Genomic DNA, 19,656 nt, shown 5'->3' on the forward strand with positions numbered 1-19,656 from the left:
AGCAGCAAATAATAGGCAAAATATACTGCCCAAAACTATTTCGCTAGTCTTTGCTCCTTTAAACACGGCAGTGTCCCTCTTTTCCATCTGAGCTAAATTATGAAGTGAAGTGATACCACACTGTCTCACTTAATCTCTTTAAATAAATATAACAGCTCCCCCCCCACACACAAACACACACGTACACTAACTTGCATCTTATTAACATTATTCAAATTAGATCTTTAGGCAAAATCCAAAGTCTAAACAGCAAGCCATCTGTCATTTTTTTATTCACTGGGACTATTGCTTCCAAAACAACAAAATATTAAATGGGGGGAGGGGGAATGGCATTATGGGGGTCTGAGTTGTAGTGGTTTGTCTTTTATGGAAGGTATAGTGGAGGTTTCAAACCTGGCCTCTTTTTATTTTCCTTTGCTTCTTTCATTTGTTTGTTCTTCCTTTTTAACTTTTGAGCCACCTGCCAAAAGGGAGCAGGGTTGTTTCTTTCTTCTCAAACTGCTCGCTTTAAATGTAGAGACAGATGTGAGGCTGGTCTTTCCCCAGAGTAATGGAATCCACACTCAAACCTGCCCCCAAATTCTGGACTTCACCTCAGACCTAACCAACACTAGCTCTATGGTTCCACTCAATGAACCCATGCCAAGATCAGGCCCCAGAAAACATCAAACTTTTTTTAAAAAGGGTATTTCAAGACCTGAATGGCATATGCATTTTTAAATATTTTTTAAAAAATATTTCAAGATCTGAATGGCATATGCAAAATGTCAGACAAAAGAACTTTTTCTCTCATGGGCACTTGGGATACTGAGAAACTTTATCTCTCTCTCTTTTTTTCCCATTTAAAAAGATTCTATCCCTCATAGGTATAAATGGTTGCTGGTGGCAATTAAGGCTCCGTACAGGGAAATAGCTTCAGTCTCTAGGATTTCAGGAGGGGCCCCCAAAGTGTTCTTGTTCTGTGCCGCTAGGGCTCCCCTACAACCCAAGATTAAAAGAGGGATCAGGCTCAAACAAGTAAACGAAGTCAACACCCAATCTCTGATTGCTTCATTGCTATACGTTGGAATGTTAAATTATGAAGCATATTAACAACCCTATTGTTTGTTGGATTTCCAGGTCATTGACCTATACTGGGGAGTGGAACCAGAAGAATGGGACAGACCAGAGTTGCAGAAAACTCGTATGAGGCTCCTGGAAGATTGCTTGAAAACATCTGCAGGTCCATGTTTTGTTGTGGGTATAAAAATAATGCTTTACCTAATTAACCTACAAGCCATAGTGTGGTTATAGATGCTTTCCTCAGGACATACCTTTAACAAACAACTTAAGAGTTCATTTTATTTTTTCTGTACAACCTCACTCTGCAGGCGCTACCTTAGTGTTTTATATATCAGCAGCTCTTCCAATAACCCCATGATGTGACTGACACCTCTGTGAAAATTAGTTACGTAAATTATGGTGCACAAGAGCTGACCTCAATCTTTGCTGCTTCATTGGAGGGAGCATATATTTTACGTAACACTTGCATATTTGTTTTTAGAGCAATTGTTTCAGGTTTTGGATGTTTTGAATGGGGGTGAAACAGGGCTAGCCAGTCAGTCCTACAGATCTTGGCTGGACTTCAGCTTCCATCAGCCCCAGACAAGATGGCCAGTGTCGAGGAGTGATGGGAGTTGTAGTCTAGCAGCCTCTGGAAGGCACCACACCAGCCACCACCACAATAAAACTATTGCGGTAACCCACAAACAGACGCAGCAGAATAGCAAATTTCCTGCAGCAGAAATCTATTCCTTGCAGTAACAAATTCGATACGTGGCTTTGCTGGCTGGGGCTGATGTTTCTCATCTCTGCTCTCGATGGGGTCTGTGATTGCCATTAGCTGTGTCTTCTTGTTCTCCACCAGCATTGCAATTGCATTGATGCCTGCTCTGAGCCCAGGAGCAAAACTCTTGGTAGAAGCATCACCTTTCTTTGCAGAGTTTTGCTCCACTCGAGCCAGAATCATATTCTCTTGCTTTGTCTCAGGCCTGTATTTGTGGGCCAGTTCCAGAAGCCGAGTAGCTTGTGGGAGCTATTTAACTGCCAGGGGCACCTACAGACTTTTGCAGAGGATGGCTCTCTGGTCAGACAGACCCAACAAGGTTGTCATAAATCAAGAGTGTGTTCTTTGTTGTGGCCACCACAAGGTATTTTTCATCACTTCAAATTTGTTAGAAAGAGACATTGTTGAAACAACGATGCATGCAGTTTCATATCTGAAAACAAAGAACAAATCATCAATAAATCTCTTAAATAAAATGATACCATGTATGAATGGGTTTAAATATGAGAAAATATGTTTCAAAATCAATCATATGGATATTGGCCACAGACAGGGTGAGAGCCATGCCCCTAGCCACGCCCTTAATTTGGACATAAAAATCATTTTTGTACCGAAAAAAATATTTTCAATTATGATATCTAATAACTGGATCAGGAAATGGTATGGGGGATCTTGTTCCCTAGATTGGAGTAGTCCCTCTATGGTCCCTCTTACTTCTTCGAGGGGTATATTTGTATAAAGGGAACCAACATCCAAGGTTGCCAAAATGGCCCCCATTGGCACCGGAAATTGCTGGTTATGCCAATGCATTCAAATAAGTTGAGCTGTAGCTCATTTCTAACAATTTTCCAATCACAACTTAGAATTTTAATGCTCGGAGTGCAGAGATTAGCATAGCGCTGAATCGCAGTGGTTGTTAATCGCAGTGGTTGTTCTATCTCAAGAAGTATCTGTAACAGGCTCAGTTTTGTGGAGATAACTTTCATATTTTTGTCTCGTTGGATCTGTTAATGGGCATCCTGGATTACAAAGTTATAAGCAACAGATTCGTTTCATTAAAAAAAAAGTGGAGAAATTGGAGGAAGAATTGTAGTACGGGACACTGAATATAGCTTAATATAGCTTTGTGAGAGTTTTCTTTAAGGCTCTGTACCAAAGAATAGCAGGGAATAATAGGAAAGTAATAGAAGATATTTCTCTATTCATGTTTGTTGTGTCTCCTCTATTCATAGCAGCAAATTCAGCCAAGCAATTGGGTGGTAGGGGGTGGATAGCAGCAACTTTCTTGCAGATATGTGTGCAACTAACCCAGAGATTCCCTGACCTCATGCCACCCCAATGAGTGCAACACCAATTCAGTGGAATGAATGTTTCATTCACAACACAGTCAACAATCATGAGCTGTTTGTTTAGCTCATCTCCATCTTTGATATGTATTGTGATTGGCATGGCCGATGGTTGATTGTTGGATGCCCATACCATCTTCTGCAGTTAGGTGGCCACCTTGGAACTTTGGGCCGGGAACACCTGCGAGAAAATTGTGGTGCCGTTGCTGTTTGATCCATTTGCTTCTTTACCGCCTATAATTTTAACTTTGTTGGTAGGCGTTTCTTTCCTCAACAAGGCTACCATAAAGGTAAAGGACCCCTGACCGTTAGGTCCAGTCACAGACGACTCTAGGGTTGCGGCACTCATCTCACTTTACTGGCCAAGGAAGCCAGCATACAGCTTCCAGTTCATATGGCCAGCATGACTAAGCCGCTTCTGGCAAACGGAAGCGCCGTTTACCTTCCCGCCAAAGCGGTACCTATTTCTCTACTTGCACTTTGAAGTGCTTTCAAACTGCTAGGTTGGCAGGAGCTGGGACCGAGCAACGGGAGCTCACCCCGTCGCGGGGATTCAAACCGCCGAACTTCTGATCGGCAAGCCCTAGGCTCTGTGGTTAAGGCCCAAAGGCTACTGTAGCTCTGCTCAAATGGAGTAGTTGTTTCCTACAAGCTTTCGGTCACACTGCCATTGAGAGGCCAATCTCTATGAGCCAGCTTTTGTACAGCAGCACGTGCTCTTCCAGCATTGCAATTTCAGTTTGTGCAGAAGTCATCTCCCACACAGAGACACCAGTGTATCACAAGGACACACTGATGCTTCCGTTCTTCCTTGTAGCAGAAAGGTCGATGCCTAGCAATCCCTCACTTTGATCAAATGTCATTTCAAAAGATGAAGGCAATTTTTTCCCCCAGGCCACAGGTGCCTGAATTTTCAGAGAAACAAAACATGATTAAACAGAGAAACACTGAGCACTATTTTCTCATCTTTTGGTCTGACAGCCAAGAGGTAGAAAAGTATTGCTTAAGGGTCATGATGTCCTGTTATTCAAACATAGCTGCCAAGTTTTCCCTTTTCTCGCGAGGAAGCCTATTCAGCATAAGGGAAAATCCCTTTAAAAAAGGGATAACTTGGCAGCTATGTATTCAAAGCCTCTCTTTAGCATTGGCTTGGATACTAACAGTGAGCCCTAAATAAAAGGGAACTGAACTGAGAGCTGTTGATCCTTCAACCCCTCGATTGCCAGGGTTGCTTGTGCTGGTTTGGGCAGGAGGCAGAGTCGGTGCAGCTGTTTACCGAATCATGTCCATTGTTTGTTCCAGACTGTGACAAAGCAGAAATATACACTGGTGTGTTTTGTCTTTCAGGGAGGGGAAGGGAATTGAAAAATTAAAAGTCAAAAAATTGAATTTCTGTAAAATCATTACTGCTATTTATAAACTGCTAAATGTTGCTCTGAATGCTAAAAAATGAAAATGAAAATAAATCCCTGGTAGCTGGTTGCATTGGAACAGACAAACAAAAGCAATAGAAAGGGGAAGAGTGGGGAATCTGCATAGTGTTCTCAACAGAGTCTAGATACATGTAAAATTTGGTCACTGTGCGTAATGTTTTCCAAATTCAGTTTGTTAAAATCCAAAACTTCTTTCCTCCTCCTCCTCCTCCTCCTCCTCCTCCTCCTCCTCCTCCTCCAATCTTTGGCAGTATTTGAAAAATCTGCTTTTGCTACAAATGGTTTCAAAGTAGCTAAGAAAATACATTTTATTTCCTCCAAGTTTTTCAATGGCTAGAGAATGTACTTTTCTTTTTAACATGTTGATTCTATTTGTTATTTGCATATTTCATCCTGTTTTTGTAAACCACTCTGGAAGCTGCACTTAAGGGTGGCATATAAAGCTTATCGTAAAGGTAAAGGTAAAGGGACCCCTGACCATTAGGTCCAGTCGTGACCGACTCTGGGGTTGCGGCGCTCATCTCGCGTTATTGGCCGAGGGAGCCGACGTACAGCTTCCAGGTCATGTGGCCAGCATGACTAAGCCACTTCTGGTGAACCAGAGCAGCACACGGAAATGCCGTTTACCTTCCTGCTGGAGTGGTACCTATTTATCTACTTGCACTTGATGTGCTTTCAAACTGCTAGGTTGGCAGGAGCTGAGACAGAGCAACGGGAGCTCACCCCGTTGCAGGGATTCAAACCGCCGACCTGATCAGCAAGCCCTAGGCTCTGTGGTTTAACCCACAGCACCACCCACGTCCCACTAAAGCTTATCTTATAAACCTTTTATAAGAAAAACTACTTCAGTAGTTCAGCGGGAACGTTTTTACATAATCTTTACGTTTTTAAAATTAGTGTGGTAGTGGTGGTGGCTACTCTACCATGAAACTTAGTACCTGAAGTTGGGCTGGTTAAGTTCTCTCACAACAACCCACTTCATAAGGGTTGGTGGTGTTGGTATAACAGCTTTTAGACATTCCTGCTGTCTTTGAATATGATTTTTTTTAATTTCTAAAAATCAACTAGTTCTAACAGAATGCCATCTAGTGGCTCAATATGATATGTTGAAATTTTTTAAATTTGTTTAAGGGCCAATCTGCTCATTATGTTAAATACTGGAAATGTATACTCGATTCTGACCAGACTAAGCCTCCTGATGTATATTTTGCTCTATACATTTCCAGAGTTAACGCTAAATATATTACTTCTGGTAAATGAGCCACCATAGCTACTAGAGGGTCACGAAAATTTGTGTCCCAGGCTCTTTAGACTCTACCTATGTACTATCTGAAACCAAAGGTTTGCCAGATTTGAAATATATTGGCATTATCTTCAGGCTCTCCTTACCCTGCTATTCTTACCACTCAATCCTGCATGTTTACGCAGAAGTAAGTGCCACTGACTTGGTGGCAGTTACTCAATAGCAATGAATTCCACATGGGATTGTTTCCATTATTTGTATAAATTATTTTTCCCTGAGTGACTGGAAGATTTTGAACCTTATTCTGCTCTGGTTTCACTTTGCTGTCAGGAACATTTATGGCGGGTTTTATTTTGAGAGCTAAGTTGTTTGCCGTCCCCCTTTCCCCTTTGATTACTCTCATTAATAATCAACTGTACGGGAATCAAGTCAAGAGGGGCTACTATTATCTGCGTATAAATCGGGAAGATAATCTACCTCAAAGTCTGTAGAGTATGCGTGGTGCTTTTCATCAACATCATGACTCACCCAGGATATTAAAGCACCTCAGGATGAAAAGCCTTCTTAGGGCTCATCCAGATTACCTGTTTATTGAGCATTCCTTCTGAATTATTTGTGGGGAGGTTACAGTGCAAAAGAGCATTCATCCTGATTTACTTGTGGAGTATCTATGTCCCTGTCACTTTCCTAACCACCAAAAGTCAATTACTATTTTTTAAAAAAAGTGGATTTGTTGTTCTGCAGCAACAGAGCACCTTAATCCATTTCAATTCACAAATTTCATGGTTTTACCCTTGAATCCCTTCCCCAAAATACTGACAATCTGGAAGCACCTTCAGATTCCACCCGTATTATCATTTCAAGCTCCCCAGTAATTAAGCTTTAATTGCTTTGAACAATGGTCCTCAGCTTAAAATCTTAGCACTTTAAATTATTTCAGTTTGGCTTTCCCAGAAGACAAAGAGGCACTTTTCAGAAATCCTTGGGAATTCAACTTTTATGTATTCACTGTGTTGTTTAATAGTGCCTTTTAAAATGTAAGTAGGTAGGTAGGTAAGTAGATTTAGTAATTATTAGCTTTGGCTGTTTAAGTCAGAAGTACCTGTTTCCCATTACTTGCCATTTTCCTCACTAACCAAAAGTCTGTGATTTTAAGCGGCAGGCAGAAATTCAAATGGCACCAGGTTGCAGGGGTAGATAAAAAAATACAGTTTAAAGAAAGCTATGGGGTTTATGTGAACAAGCAATGTGCTAATGCAGGGTGCTTAAAAGTTCCCACAGCACTCACTTCCACAACCAGAGGCTGGCTTCCATGTCATTTGAACTCAGGCACATGGCTTGCTTCCTCCAAACATAGCACAAGTGGTAAGCAAGGTTTGTTCTTAGCTTACCACCTGTGGTTTGGGGAAAACAAAGCATGATCCCAGGTTTGGACAGCATGACAGTCATCCTCTAGCTTGTTTCATCTGTGACGTAGCAGAACTAGAGGAGGAGGACTGTGGGAGCTTTAGAGAAGTGTGGGAACTTCGTCACACAGCTTGTTCGTATTAAACCCTGGTTTGTTTTAAATTATGATCTAGTGTGATGTGACCTAGTATTGAAGGTGCTCGTGAGAATCACCAGTTACCTACCTTCGTTATGTAGAAAAATTATCTTGTAAAGCTTCCCTTCTTAGTCTTTTCTTACCACACACAACCTGCCCAATTGCTATTTACAACAGTTGCTATTCACAAGACTGCATTAAACGATAGCAACAATGTGTTATTAAATTTTATTGATACATCTTTACTGCAGGGAGGGAGGAGGACCAACAACCAAGGAGAAGCAAAGAAGCAGCACACTCATGTTGAGCCATGGTTTGTTCATGCTGAGCCATGGTTTGGCTTAGCGTAATGTGCAAACCAGGCCTGTATCTGTCAGTTTGCATAAACACGATGCAGAGTTCCCCAAAAATAGACCAGAGGCAATTGTACTTCATCCAGCAGAGCTTTACTTGTTACCGAAGGCAAATGAGCATAATGGTCACAAATCCAATACATTCAGGATTGGCACAATCCATAAAAATCCAGTTGCAGCACTTACAATGAAACTTACAATACTTATAATAAGACTAAACCTTAACACTATGGCATACAGAACAGAACACCACAACAGAAGCAGTGGGCAACAGTATCATCATAACAAGCAAGACGTGCACAAACTAGATAACTCAGACATCACTTAATATGTCTTTAACGTTGTTACTGAACTTTACTTTGTCTTGCACATACACAGGGCCTTTTGGGAGAAAAATATGGAAGCATCCGAATACCAGGAGAAGTGGAAGCATCTGAATTTGAAATGATTCTGGATGCTGCTATCGAGGCAAAGTTGGAAACAAAGGTTTTGGAAGAGTGGTATTGCAGAGATGAGAACTCAGTGCCACCGATGTATTACCTCAAACCAAAATCTGAAATGCCGAAGAGCAATCCCAACATGGTAAATCACCTTCATGAAATGTATAGGTTTACATTTGTTTCATAGTCATTGGATGTCATAGCTGACTGTACGGTAGTTAACAATTTACCACAATTATGGAGATGACTTCTGCTTCACTTCTTCCCTGGCATGAGCAGGAGGAACAAACCACATGGCTTAGTATTGCCTCCAAACTGGGGGTCATGATTTATTTTGCTCCAAACAAATCACAATGTGTAAAGCAAGGTTTGGGCTATGACTTAGCAATCATAGTTTTTTTCATAGAATCAGAATTGTGGAGTTGGAAGGGACCAGGAGGTGTACCGTGTTATGTGAACTCTGCAATTCTCTCCAAGAATCTGAAGCTAGAGGTCTCTGACAGAACTCACAGCATCCTACAGTTCTCAGGATTCCATTGGGAAAGTTGTGGCAGTTAAATTGGTAAACTTACTGTGTAGATATATGCTTCCACAGACATCTCAAAGGCCCTTCTGTTATCATGATCTAGCTTCTATTACTGTTACATCTCCATCTTATTCCTCCATCTGTTTCTGCATCAGTTCACTGGCCAGGAGCTGTGAGTGCAGTTCAAGAGCCCAAGTCAGACCACCCTTGAATAAAAAGTTCAAACACTGCACTGGTTTGAAGAGATAGGGAGACATTCATATCTAGCGGCTGTTGAGCAAAATAAATTGTTGATTGCAATCCAGTTCTCAGCTGGCAAGAGTCCATAGCACACACTGAAACATGCACACCATCCCGGTTGGCATTCTTCCTGGCACTCAGCAGAACATCCAATGTTTCATGAGAATGAATTATCCTCTTATTCAGCTACAGAGTCAAGGTACGTTTGTAAAGCAGAACGGGATCACCCCCCAAAAAAAAGTTGTCCACAGCTCCTAGCAGAGTTGAAATCTGTAAACCAATAAGTTCGAAGGGTGATAACACTGTGCCAAACTAAATCCCCTTGAACTTCAAAATGATTTCAAACTTGTTCTGTTGTTAGACAAACACAAAAGCAGCTTTCATTTGTATTTTTTTCATTTTATGCATGAATGACTGTATTGAAACTAGAGTTACCTGGTTAAGTTTGATTAATACGGAGGTGTCAGGCTTTTGAGCTGCTCAGCAGTGCCAGGTATAGGGGATGGAGGGGGCTTCAGCTCCCCCAATATTGTGGGGCAGAGGGCAGCAGCACCCCAATATTTAGGGGGTCGCAGCCCACCACATGCTCCAGCCCCCACCCAGCAGCTCAGGAGCCAGGTGGCAGCTGGGACAAACAAGCACAGAGGTCACCCTCTGCCATGATCATCTGGGCAGCATCACACCCCCTCACTGTGGGGGGCATGTTGGCGCGCCTGGAGCTGCTACAGGAGATTTAAGGCCTGAAACAGAAGCCTAGTACACTGAGACCTCAGTTCCCTTTTTCAGGCATAGAGAGTACAGTACAGGGATGTGTAGCATATGCCACACAGTTTATGAACTGGACTCCTTGATATAACAACTAGGATTACGATTGGTATCTTTTTATTGGGGGGGGGTCATATTTTACCTCCTGACTTGAGGTTCCCCCACATCTGTTATTTGGACTGATAAATTTTGTTGCTTAAAAAAAGAAGAAGAATGTTACAGCTATGTTTGTTACTGGTTTTTTTATCCAGATGGTTTATTCTTTTTCACATTTCTTAAGTTAGCTGAAATTGTGCGTTATCTTGCAATCCCCCTTGAAGTCTGTGCTGAATGTAGATGTATTTTGAATAACACTAGACGACATTAGACTAGCCAAATAAACTAGCCAGATATAAGGGTTTTTATGCAATGTTGATTTTAATGTGCGAAATAGAAGAATGGGTTTTCACTCCTTCCATTAAAATAGTGTTATTGTGCAATTTTATGATAATACGTGGTAGTAATTTATTGTGTGCTGTTAAGCCTCACACACCTATCACTCTCTAATCATAAGTCTTGCTCATATGTGCAATGTACATAACTCGGTTTCTGTACATTGATTGATCTACGTGTGCAGAGGAATAGACAGGGCCACTTCAAACTCAAGGCAGCTGAGGGAGAAATTTGCATTGCTTTTCTGAAAACAGAAAACTCTCAGGGAAGAGAGGGAATGGGCTAACCTAGAACATTTCCCCCTGCTTTGTTAGCCTTTGTTTTCTGTAATTTTTTAATGGGAGAGAGTCTTCAAGGTGTGTAGGCAGAAGTGGTACTGTTACCCCTTTCACCTCATGCTGTACTAGAATCTTGAACTGGAAGTACGTGTAGACCAGGGTAGGCAACCTAAGGCCCGTGGGCCAGATGCGGCTGAATCGCCTTCTCAATACGGCCCACGGATGGTCCGGGAATCAGCGTGTTTTTACATGAGTAGAATGTGTCCTTTTATTTAAAATGCCTTTCTGGGTTCATTTTAAATGGGGCCTGCCTGGTGGGGCCTGCCTGGTGTTTTTACATGAGTAGAATGTGTCCTTTTATTTAAAATGCATCTCAGGGTTATTTGTGGGGCATAGGAATTCGTTCAGGTTTTTTCCCCCGAAATATAGTCTGGCCCACCACATGGTCTGAGGGACGGTGGACCGGCCCACGGCTGAAAAAGGTTGCTGACCCCTGGTGTAGACTCAGCTTTGACAATTAGCAGCTAAATGTATGAACTAACCCCATCGAAAAGCACTGCATATCAGGTGACATGAAGCAGCATGAAAGTTCTGCCTGAAATATTATATCACAGTTCTCTCTCTAGAGTATCTGATAGCCAACATTCAATTTGTCACTTGATGTTGCAGTAATCTTGTTAGGGATATGGATGTACAGACCAGCTCTGTAATGAGACTTTCCTTCTTTCCAGTAGGTGTTATACTCCTTATTACCTATCCTTCATGGTGTGAGCCCCATCTCTGTTCCAGGCATTCCTGGAAATAAGGGAAAAGGAGAAATGTGTGACTATGGGGGAACGTCGCCTTTGCCATGTTATTTTAGCTATTGTTGCCTGATCTCTTAAATCGAAATCGATGTTGGCATCTACAGCTTTAATTAACTATTTGTTGTTCTTGTTTTTGTTTTAAAGATGGAAGCATCTTCGAACCCTGTCAGTGACAGCAAATGGCAGGAGATATCAGAAGAGATTAAGATGATGATTAAGACAGCTGTGAAGACGCTTCATGAAAAGGGGAAAATGAAACACAGCCAAGCAAAGAGATATCTTTCATCTGGTAAACATTGAACTCAGGCATGCTGTGTACAGATGGTCATACGTATATTTCTGTGATCAGCCAAGTACATGCAAAAAGGGAAACATTTTCCTTTTATTTTAATTGTAATAATTGTAATATAATTATTAATTGGCTATGACCATGCCTAGTTTCTGACTCTTGGTCATGGTGCTGAGCAACCAAGAGACAGAGAAGGCAATGCAGAGAATACAAAGTGCATTGATTCCTCCTTTGTGGAACCTTGTCACAAGCAACAGAATATAAGGGAAGGGTTGGAGGAGGCTTAGGTGGTCTGCTTCAGTTTTGAATGCGACAGAGCACTTTTCGTTCTGTTTTGTGGGGACTTTAGATTTCCTCTTTGCTCTTTTGTCCCCCTCCCAGCTATCGAAGATGAATTTGATTTCGCCTTAGGAAAACAAACCCCAGCTTTCCTAAAGAAGTGCGTTTGTTACATTCGGAAGATTGCAAACATAGAACGTTTTGTCAAAGTTCCAGAGATGGAGAAATACATGGACGTGTTTCATACGGGTGGAAAGTTTCTGCGGGACCCGGAAGCGCTGGAGAAACTTATCAAACTCAGGGATGAATTTGTTCCTACCATTGTTGCTTCATCTAATTTGAGAGTCTACACCTCTGTTACTCATTGCGACATCAAACATGGTTACACCCAAGAAGTGGAGAACCACTACATCGAAGGGCTTGGCAAACAGTTCTATGAAGACATGGTGGATATAATCCAGGCAACCGTGCAGCAGAATTTTGACATAGAGACAGATTGGCTGTATGATGAAGTCCTTCAACATTCCTCACTATGTAGAACCTACTCTTCATTCTATGAGTACAGATGTGATGCTAGGAATATTATGCACAAATACATTCTACCTAGGAAAATGGGCCACATTAACCCTCTTGTCATATATGGAGGACCTTGCACTGGAAAAACATTTTTATTAGCAGAAGTGGCAAAGAAGGTAAAACACACACAAATACCTATGTGTATTTATTTTGCTGCTTTAAATTTAACTGCAAAAATACTATGTTTTAATTTGAGTACATCTATAAACCCATATTTTTATGACAAGCTATCATTATACATCCTCCTTAATGACTTCCCACTGTGTTGTCCTATTCTTAGAGCAGATTGGAACAAACATTGCAACTATATAAATTCGTTAACACACCCTCTTTTTCCTATGCTCCGCAGTTCTGAGGGTGGGTTGATTATATTAGTGATCACATTCTTCATTTTGCTAAAAAATAAAAGTATGTTTTGTAAATACATTTTTGCTTTCTTTACATCTTTTTGAAGAAGGGGGGACATTTCATCCCATTTATGATATCCAGCAGTATGGCAAATTGTCCTTCTTTTAATACTATTCTTTCTGCACCAAGAAACCCCTGAGTATGTGCTCATCTGGCACAGATAATTTGTGAGCATGTTCTAGGACGCCCAGTCAGTTCACATAAAGTAATATGCTGGCTTCTTGTGCCTTAACATTGCCATTTGTGAACTGAACTGAATATATATACAACTGTCTACTATGGTTTTCATTGAAACTGTTTTTCAGGAAAACCTGTGGGCCATTACTTTTCTCATCATTGAGAACCCCCCCCCCTGATTTTCTATCGCAAGCATTAAAATTGCTAGCATGCTGTGATCCATCAATTTCTTGTGAGGGAGATGCAGGTATAGACTTCTTCCTCTGTTGAATTGAGTACCTGCTCAAGCTAGAGCACTGTGTAGATAAGCAAAAACATTTTAAAAATATAAAAAATCCAGCTAGGCAGCCATACACTCACTTCATTAAATGTGCAAGAATTACGCTTAGCAGTACTTTTAATGACTTGCCATATGTAACAATGATAGAGGACTAGTTCCCATGCAAAATTTGTCACTGTGCACAGGGTTAGCATTGGGACTGATCATCCACGTGGGGACGGGGAGTTTTTCAGGGAAAATACATAGGTAAAAACGTAATGTTTCTATCTGTATTATATTTTTTAGTTTCATTGTTGTTTGATTCTAAATGGTTTTATTTCTTCTTATGAGCCACCCTAAGTGTTTTTGCCACCTATAAATACTGTTCAGAAGTAAATGCTAGTCAGCTTTCCTGACATACAGAAATAACCTTGCACAATATAGTAAAGGCAATGCTTTATGGAAATCATTTCGTAGCACATAAGGATATTTTCCCCCGTATTTTATAATGTGAAATTTGAGGAAGGGGGTCATCTTATGGTGGGTCTTCCACCCCAGAAATAACCACGTACCTTAACTCTAATGTTCTACCACCACCACCACTTGGTTATCTTTCCTAAAAATTCTATATATCTGCATGAGTAAATGGACCCAGCCCACTATTTTCAACATGGCTACTTCAGTAGAATCCATGTAGAACCTCCCATTCGGTGAAGCCCTAAGATCCTGCTTAGTTGCCACAAATTACACTGGCCAGACACGAATTCATACAAAGGTCTTGTATAGAATGTCCAGAAAAAAATCAGTACATCTCTGACTTTTCCATTTATTAAAAAGAGAGAGAATAAAAGAGAAAGCCACATGATTTGATTAATTAGCAATAGCAACCTGCAAACGTATGCAATATTCCTGTCGCTCATTTGAATATCACAGAATAGAATAATAATCATGTTTGCTGTCTCCAGCGCCCAACTTTGTTCACCTGCTCAGTGGGCCAGCCAAATGGTGGGTTATGGCTTCCAAAGTTATCGGTAGGGAAAGTAAGAAGGTGCTGACAAGGTTGAAGTACTAGGGGCAGAGCCACGACCCGCTCGGTAGTCAACTGTGTAGCATCTACTTCCATAGTAGATTGGAACACCCCAACACAGACTGACAGCACACCTTGAATCAAAAGTAAGTCCTACTAAATTCACTGAGGCTCACTCCCAGGCAAATGGGGTTAGGATTGCAACCTAAGGGTGGAGCATCTCCACCCACATTGTTCAGCCCGGACACTGAGGTCCAGCTCCGAGGGCCTTCTGGCGGTTCCCTCACTGCGAGAAGCGAGATTACAGGGAACCAGGCAGAGGGCCTTCTTGGCGGTGGCTCCTTCCCTGTGGAACACCCTCCCATCAGATGCCAGGGAAATAAACAACTAGCTGACTTTTAGAAGACATCTGAAGGCAGCCCTGTTTAGGGAAGTTTTTAATGTTTGTAGTTTTATTCTGTTTTTAGTCCTATGTTGGGAGCCACCCAGAGTGGCTGGGGAAACCCAGCCAGATGGGCGGGGTATAAATAATAAAATTAGTAGTAGTAGTAGTAGTATCCAACTAAGTCATTCTCAGAACAGATCCATTTGAATCAATGGGCTTAAGTTAGTCATTGACTTCACTGGATGAATATGATTTTGTTGGATATTACCCTTAAATCTGTACTACTTAATATTTGTTCATAAAACAGAGTGGAACTGCTTTATGCTTTTATTGTTCTTTCTTTATTGTTTGATTTGCATTAGCTCTGCTAGTCCACATATTAATCTATTTATACTTCTGCATTTGTAGGCTTATGCTTGGCTAAAGGAAGAAATGGGACCAGAATCTGACCCTGTGGTAGTTATAAGGTTTTTGGGATCCACAGAGATGAGTACAGATCTTAGGAATCTCCTTCAAAGTATTTGTGAGCAGTTAGCAATTAACTACCGATGCCTCGTACAAAGCTACCCAAAAAAAATCCATGACCTTCGGGACTTGTTTATAAACCTTTTGAATGAGTCTTCATTTCATAGACCTCTGGTTCTGATATTCGATGCTCTAGAACAGCTTTCGGATAATGATGATGGTAGAAAGTTATGGTGGCTCCCTGTTCATCTGCCCCGTTCGGTCCGAATTATTTTGTCAACACTGCCGAACAAACATGGAATCCTGCAAAAACTGAGGTGCCTTATACACGACGATGATAACTATATTGAATTAACTCCTAGGGACAGGAAGATGTGTAGCCAAGTTCTCAAGCAGCAGCTGCTCCAAGTCAAGAGAAAAGTAACATCGGGCCAACAAATTTATGTCAATGAAGCTTTTTCCAAGTGCACACTGCCTATGTTTGTAAATCTAACCTTCCGAGAAGTCCGAAACTGGAGATCTCACAAGGATGTTGATGAGTCTTCTCTCTGTGTTACTGTTCATGATAGCATAGAACAGATGTTCTGGTCTCTAGAGAGCAGCTGTGGGCCAAGGCTTTTGTCACGAGCCCTTGGCTACATCACCATGTCAAAATCTGGTCTGAGTGAAATGGAACTGGAAGACATTTTAGCACTTGACAACACGGTTATGTTTGAATTAAATGAAAGCATCAGGCAACATAACCCTCTTAGGGTACCTTACATCTACATTGCAAAGCTGAAAGAAGGACTGGCAGGATACCTGATAGAAAGGCAAGTAAAGAACGTTACGCTACTAGTGTGGGCAAACAGGCACCTGCAACTTATAGCCCAAAAGATGTATCTTCACAATGAAGAAGACATTCATGAAATGCATACCGTGATGGCAGAGTATTTTCTGGGTGTTTGGTCAGGAGGCAGAAGGAAATCTCTTTACAGTGAAGATCAATACCTGAACGGTTGCCTTGACAGCGACAGCAGGAGCATGAATGATGACGAGAGGCACATCATGGACCAGACAAATTTCGACAGGCAGTCGCCTGATCAGCCTTGGGTATTCCAGTGCAACCCTTTGGAGCCCGACATATTTTTTGTCAACCACAGGAAAATGACAGAGCTTCTGCACCACCTCACACGATGTGGGAAAACAGATGACATGTTGTATGGTGTCATTATGAACTTCAGCTGGCTGTACACCATGATCAAAATTGGGCAGTTTGACAAAGCCCTCTCTGATGTGGAGTTGGCCTATAACTACTCGCAAGAAAAAGAGCTGAAGTTCCTTGCAACCACGCTCCGTGCTATAAAATACAAAGTGATGAAATACCCAGGCACTCTCTCGGCTGAATTGCAACAGAGGCTTCTCCCAGTTGCTAGCTCCTTGCCTAAACTGAGGCAGCTTCTTCTGGAATGTGACAAAGATGGCCCTAAATATTGCTCCATTGTCCCATTGCATTCCTCTATGGATGTGACTTATAGCCCCGAGAGATTGCCTTTGTCCCCCAGTTGCACTCAAGTGACAGAAATCCTGCCAACTTTTAATCCAAATACGGTCATTGTGGCTCTAGAAAACGGCTCCATCAGTACCTGGGATGTAGAGACCCGCCAGCTACTGAGGCAAATTACAACAGCTCAGTCAGTCATCTTGGGCATGAAGCTTACAAGTGATGAAAAATACCTTGTGGTGGCCACAACAAAGAACACACTCTTGATTTATGATAACCTAAATTCCTGCCTTCTGTCTGAGGTAGAGATTAAGGGATCAAAACATGGTGGGGTTGGTGTAGGTTCTAGTTTTATAAATGGATTTACGTTGTCAGTAAACCATGCACTTTCTTGGCTGGAAGCTAGCAAAGATGTTACTGTGATCGATCTACTTTATGGATGGCCACTTTATCAGTTCCATTGCTGGTATGAAGTGACTTGTGTCCAGTGTTCCCCAGATGGAATGTATGCTTTCTGCGGACAGTACTTGAACACTGCATCTATATTCCATTTAGGTAGTGGGGACAAGCTGGCCACTGTGACCTCTGAGTTTTCCGGTGGCTTTGTCAAGTTCCTCCTTGTCCTAGATACAGCTCAAGAAATGGTGATGGTGGACAGTGAAGGTGGTCTTTCGATTTGGAACACTGAGGATGTCGCCAACCCCCAACTAACAGATGACTTTGATTGCAAAAGAGGGGACAGCGAATTTGTCAGTTTTGAACTGGCTGAAGATCAAAGTGCAATTTTAATATGTAAGGCCCTCAATATAGAACTTCTTGACACAGCCGTGTGGAAAATAGTTGAAAAGTTTAGAGCTAAACATAATGAGCGATTTGTATCGGCTGTACTGTCCAAAAATGGTGACTGTATTGTTGCTTCTATTGAAAATACCTCTGCCATTTTTGTCTGGAGGAGAGACACAGGGCAGTGCATGGCCAGTTTACAAGAAATCTCAGGAAACATAGTCAGATTAATTAAATCAAACCATCACAACATGCTGCTCTCCTTATCTACCAGTGGTGTCCTTTCTATATGGGATATAGATATCATAACTGCCATGTCCAACATTGACAAAACAGGCAAGCCAATCCAAAGATTGATATTGTCTGCTCGGGGTGAAGTGATTTATACACTCGATGGGTCTGAAACTATACATAAGTGGAATTTTGGCACGGGGTTCATTGAAGCTGTATTTAAGCATGAAAGCATTGTTGAAAACTGTGTGCTGACGTCCACTGGTGATTTGATGATTACGTCTGATGATAAATGCAGTCAGTATGTATGGCACACTGGTTCCGGTGAAAATCTGTTCCGTATCAATGGACAAAAGATATGTCAACTCTTGATAACACACAACGATCAGTTTGTTGTCTCCCTCTGTGAGCAAAATGCATCAAGAGTTTGGAGACTGGCAACAGGCCACAGAGTTTGCAATATTCTCGTATCCTTACAGAATGCATTTATAACTACCGCTAACACATTTGTAGTTGGAATGACAAAAAACAAAGTCTTGGCAGTGAGTTTGTGGACAGGGAGTATAACCAAGAAGTTCTGTTGCGATGATGGCATTGCCATCGTTGATATTAAACTGATCCCAGATTGCCCTGATATTGTGGTCTTCATAACATCTACTGAGACTGTAAACATCTGGAGTCTTACTGAAGAAGTAATTTGTAGACGGGTGCAACTGCCTAACACTTTCTTGAAGACTTTGGAGGATTTCGAAATATCACCCAATGGAAAACTGGGCATCATATCCCGCGGCGATGAGAATATCAATGTACTTGATCTTCACAGTGGCAAACTTCGCGTTGTCCATGCTTCCGGTATCATCTGGAGGCAGAAGCTGTCTCGGGACGGCCGCTACCTTGTGTACATTTGTTTTCGCACTGGTGAAGAGGATGATGATAATGGTGCAGTCTCTATCTTGATTGTAATGAGGCTAGCAGATGGCAAAAACATCGGTGCTTGTTCCCTTTACAAAACGCCAACTTTCCTTGCTCTTTCCCAGAGGCATTTGAACATCATTGTAGGCTTTGAGGATGGAAGCATAGGAACTTACACTGTAGTGGATCGAGTGGATGCAGCGCTGAAAATTAAAATTGCTACTTCAAATAGCCGACAGATTTTCAGCAATGCAACACAAGTGATTAGACCAAAGTGTCACAATTATAATTTCAAGGTGACAGCAGACTGCATATGGAGGGAGTCTACAGAGGTGTTTGCAAGAGACAGTCCCATCACGGTGACAGACCCCGAGGCAGGTGAGGCAACTCCAACCAAAAAACACAACTATTGCTATGACAAAGTGTGCTCTGCTATAGATTGCAGAAGCCACGGGTTCACCCCTGACAATTGATCATAAATTAATAAGAAACTAGTTCACCTTTGCACATAACAAATCTCTGCTTATCCCATTTATACTTTACTACCAACAAATCGGGAAAGAGCAAATTTAAAGCAAGTTTAATTAGTGGGCTGCAGAGTTTTGGGGAGAATATCCAAATATCAGGCTTCCTGCAATGCCTTGAGTGAAAATTTCTAGCAATATCATTTATTATGCCAACCTAAAATGTTGGAGAAAGAAAACGTTGTAAAGCTTTCTAACAGGAAATGAAACTACATTTCATATTGGAATGAGGTAGTTCAAAAAAAAATTAAATCCAGGTGGGCGTAAGCCTAAATATCTGGCTACTTCGAATTACTATCATGCGCAAAAAAAAGAATTTTATTGTTCTGATGGTGCAAATGACAATGTCACATGTCATCCTGGATGCATTCTGTAAGCTTTTGAAGTAGTAGCTATTTGTATTATGGGGGAAATGGGGGCAAGCACAATTCGGTTAGTAAACAGAACTCCAGGGTCCTGCTGATTTCACTCGGGTCAAATGCTTTATAGCAGGGGTTCCCAACAAAATTTTCTCGAGGACCCCTCATCGAGCCGCTATTGTGACAAGGACCCCCATTAATTCCTAATCCTAAAATTAAAAAGACAGGGTACCTGCGCAGTTCGAAAGCACGTCAAAATGCAAGTAGAT

At 41.6% G+C, this 19,656-nt stretch overlaps 1 protein-coding gene across 2 annotated transcripts in view; it reads left to right on the top strand.

Moving 5' to 3' along the window:
- NWD2 (NACHT and WD repeat domain containing 2) overlaps positions 1–19,327 on the top strand; it is a 52,417-nt gene extending 33,090 nt beyond the window's left edge. The window contains exons 3-7 of one of the 2 annotated variants that reach the window (XM_035113495.3): positions 1,120–1,236; positions 8,122–8,325; positions 11,375–11,519; positions 11,901–12,490; positions 15,039–19,327. In XM_035113495.3, the coding sequence (XP_034969386.3) occupies positions 1,120–1,236; positions 8,122–8,325; positions 11,375–11,519; positions 11,901–12,490; positions 15,039–18,977 (4,995 nt within the window). In that variant the 3' untranslated portion in view covers positions 18,978–19,327. The remainder of the gene's footprint in view (positions 1–1,119; positions 1,237–8,121; positions 8,326–11,374; positions 11,520–11,900; positions 12,491–15,038) is intronic. The other variant, XM_088658653.1, reaches the window with a different exon arrangement.
- The last annotated feature ends 329 nt before the right edge of the window (positions 19,328–19,656 follow it).

Source organism: Zootoca vivipara, chromosome Z1 (assembly GCF_965207765.1).
Source record: "Zootoca vivipara chromosome Z1, rZooViv2.hap1.1, whole genome shotgun sequence".
Taxonomy (NCBI): domain Eukaryota; kingdom Metazoa; phylum Chordata; class Lepidosauria; order Squamata; family Lacertidae; genus Zootoca; species Zootoca vivipara.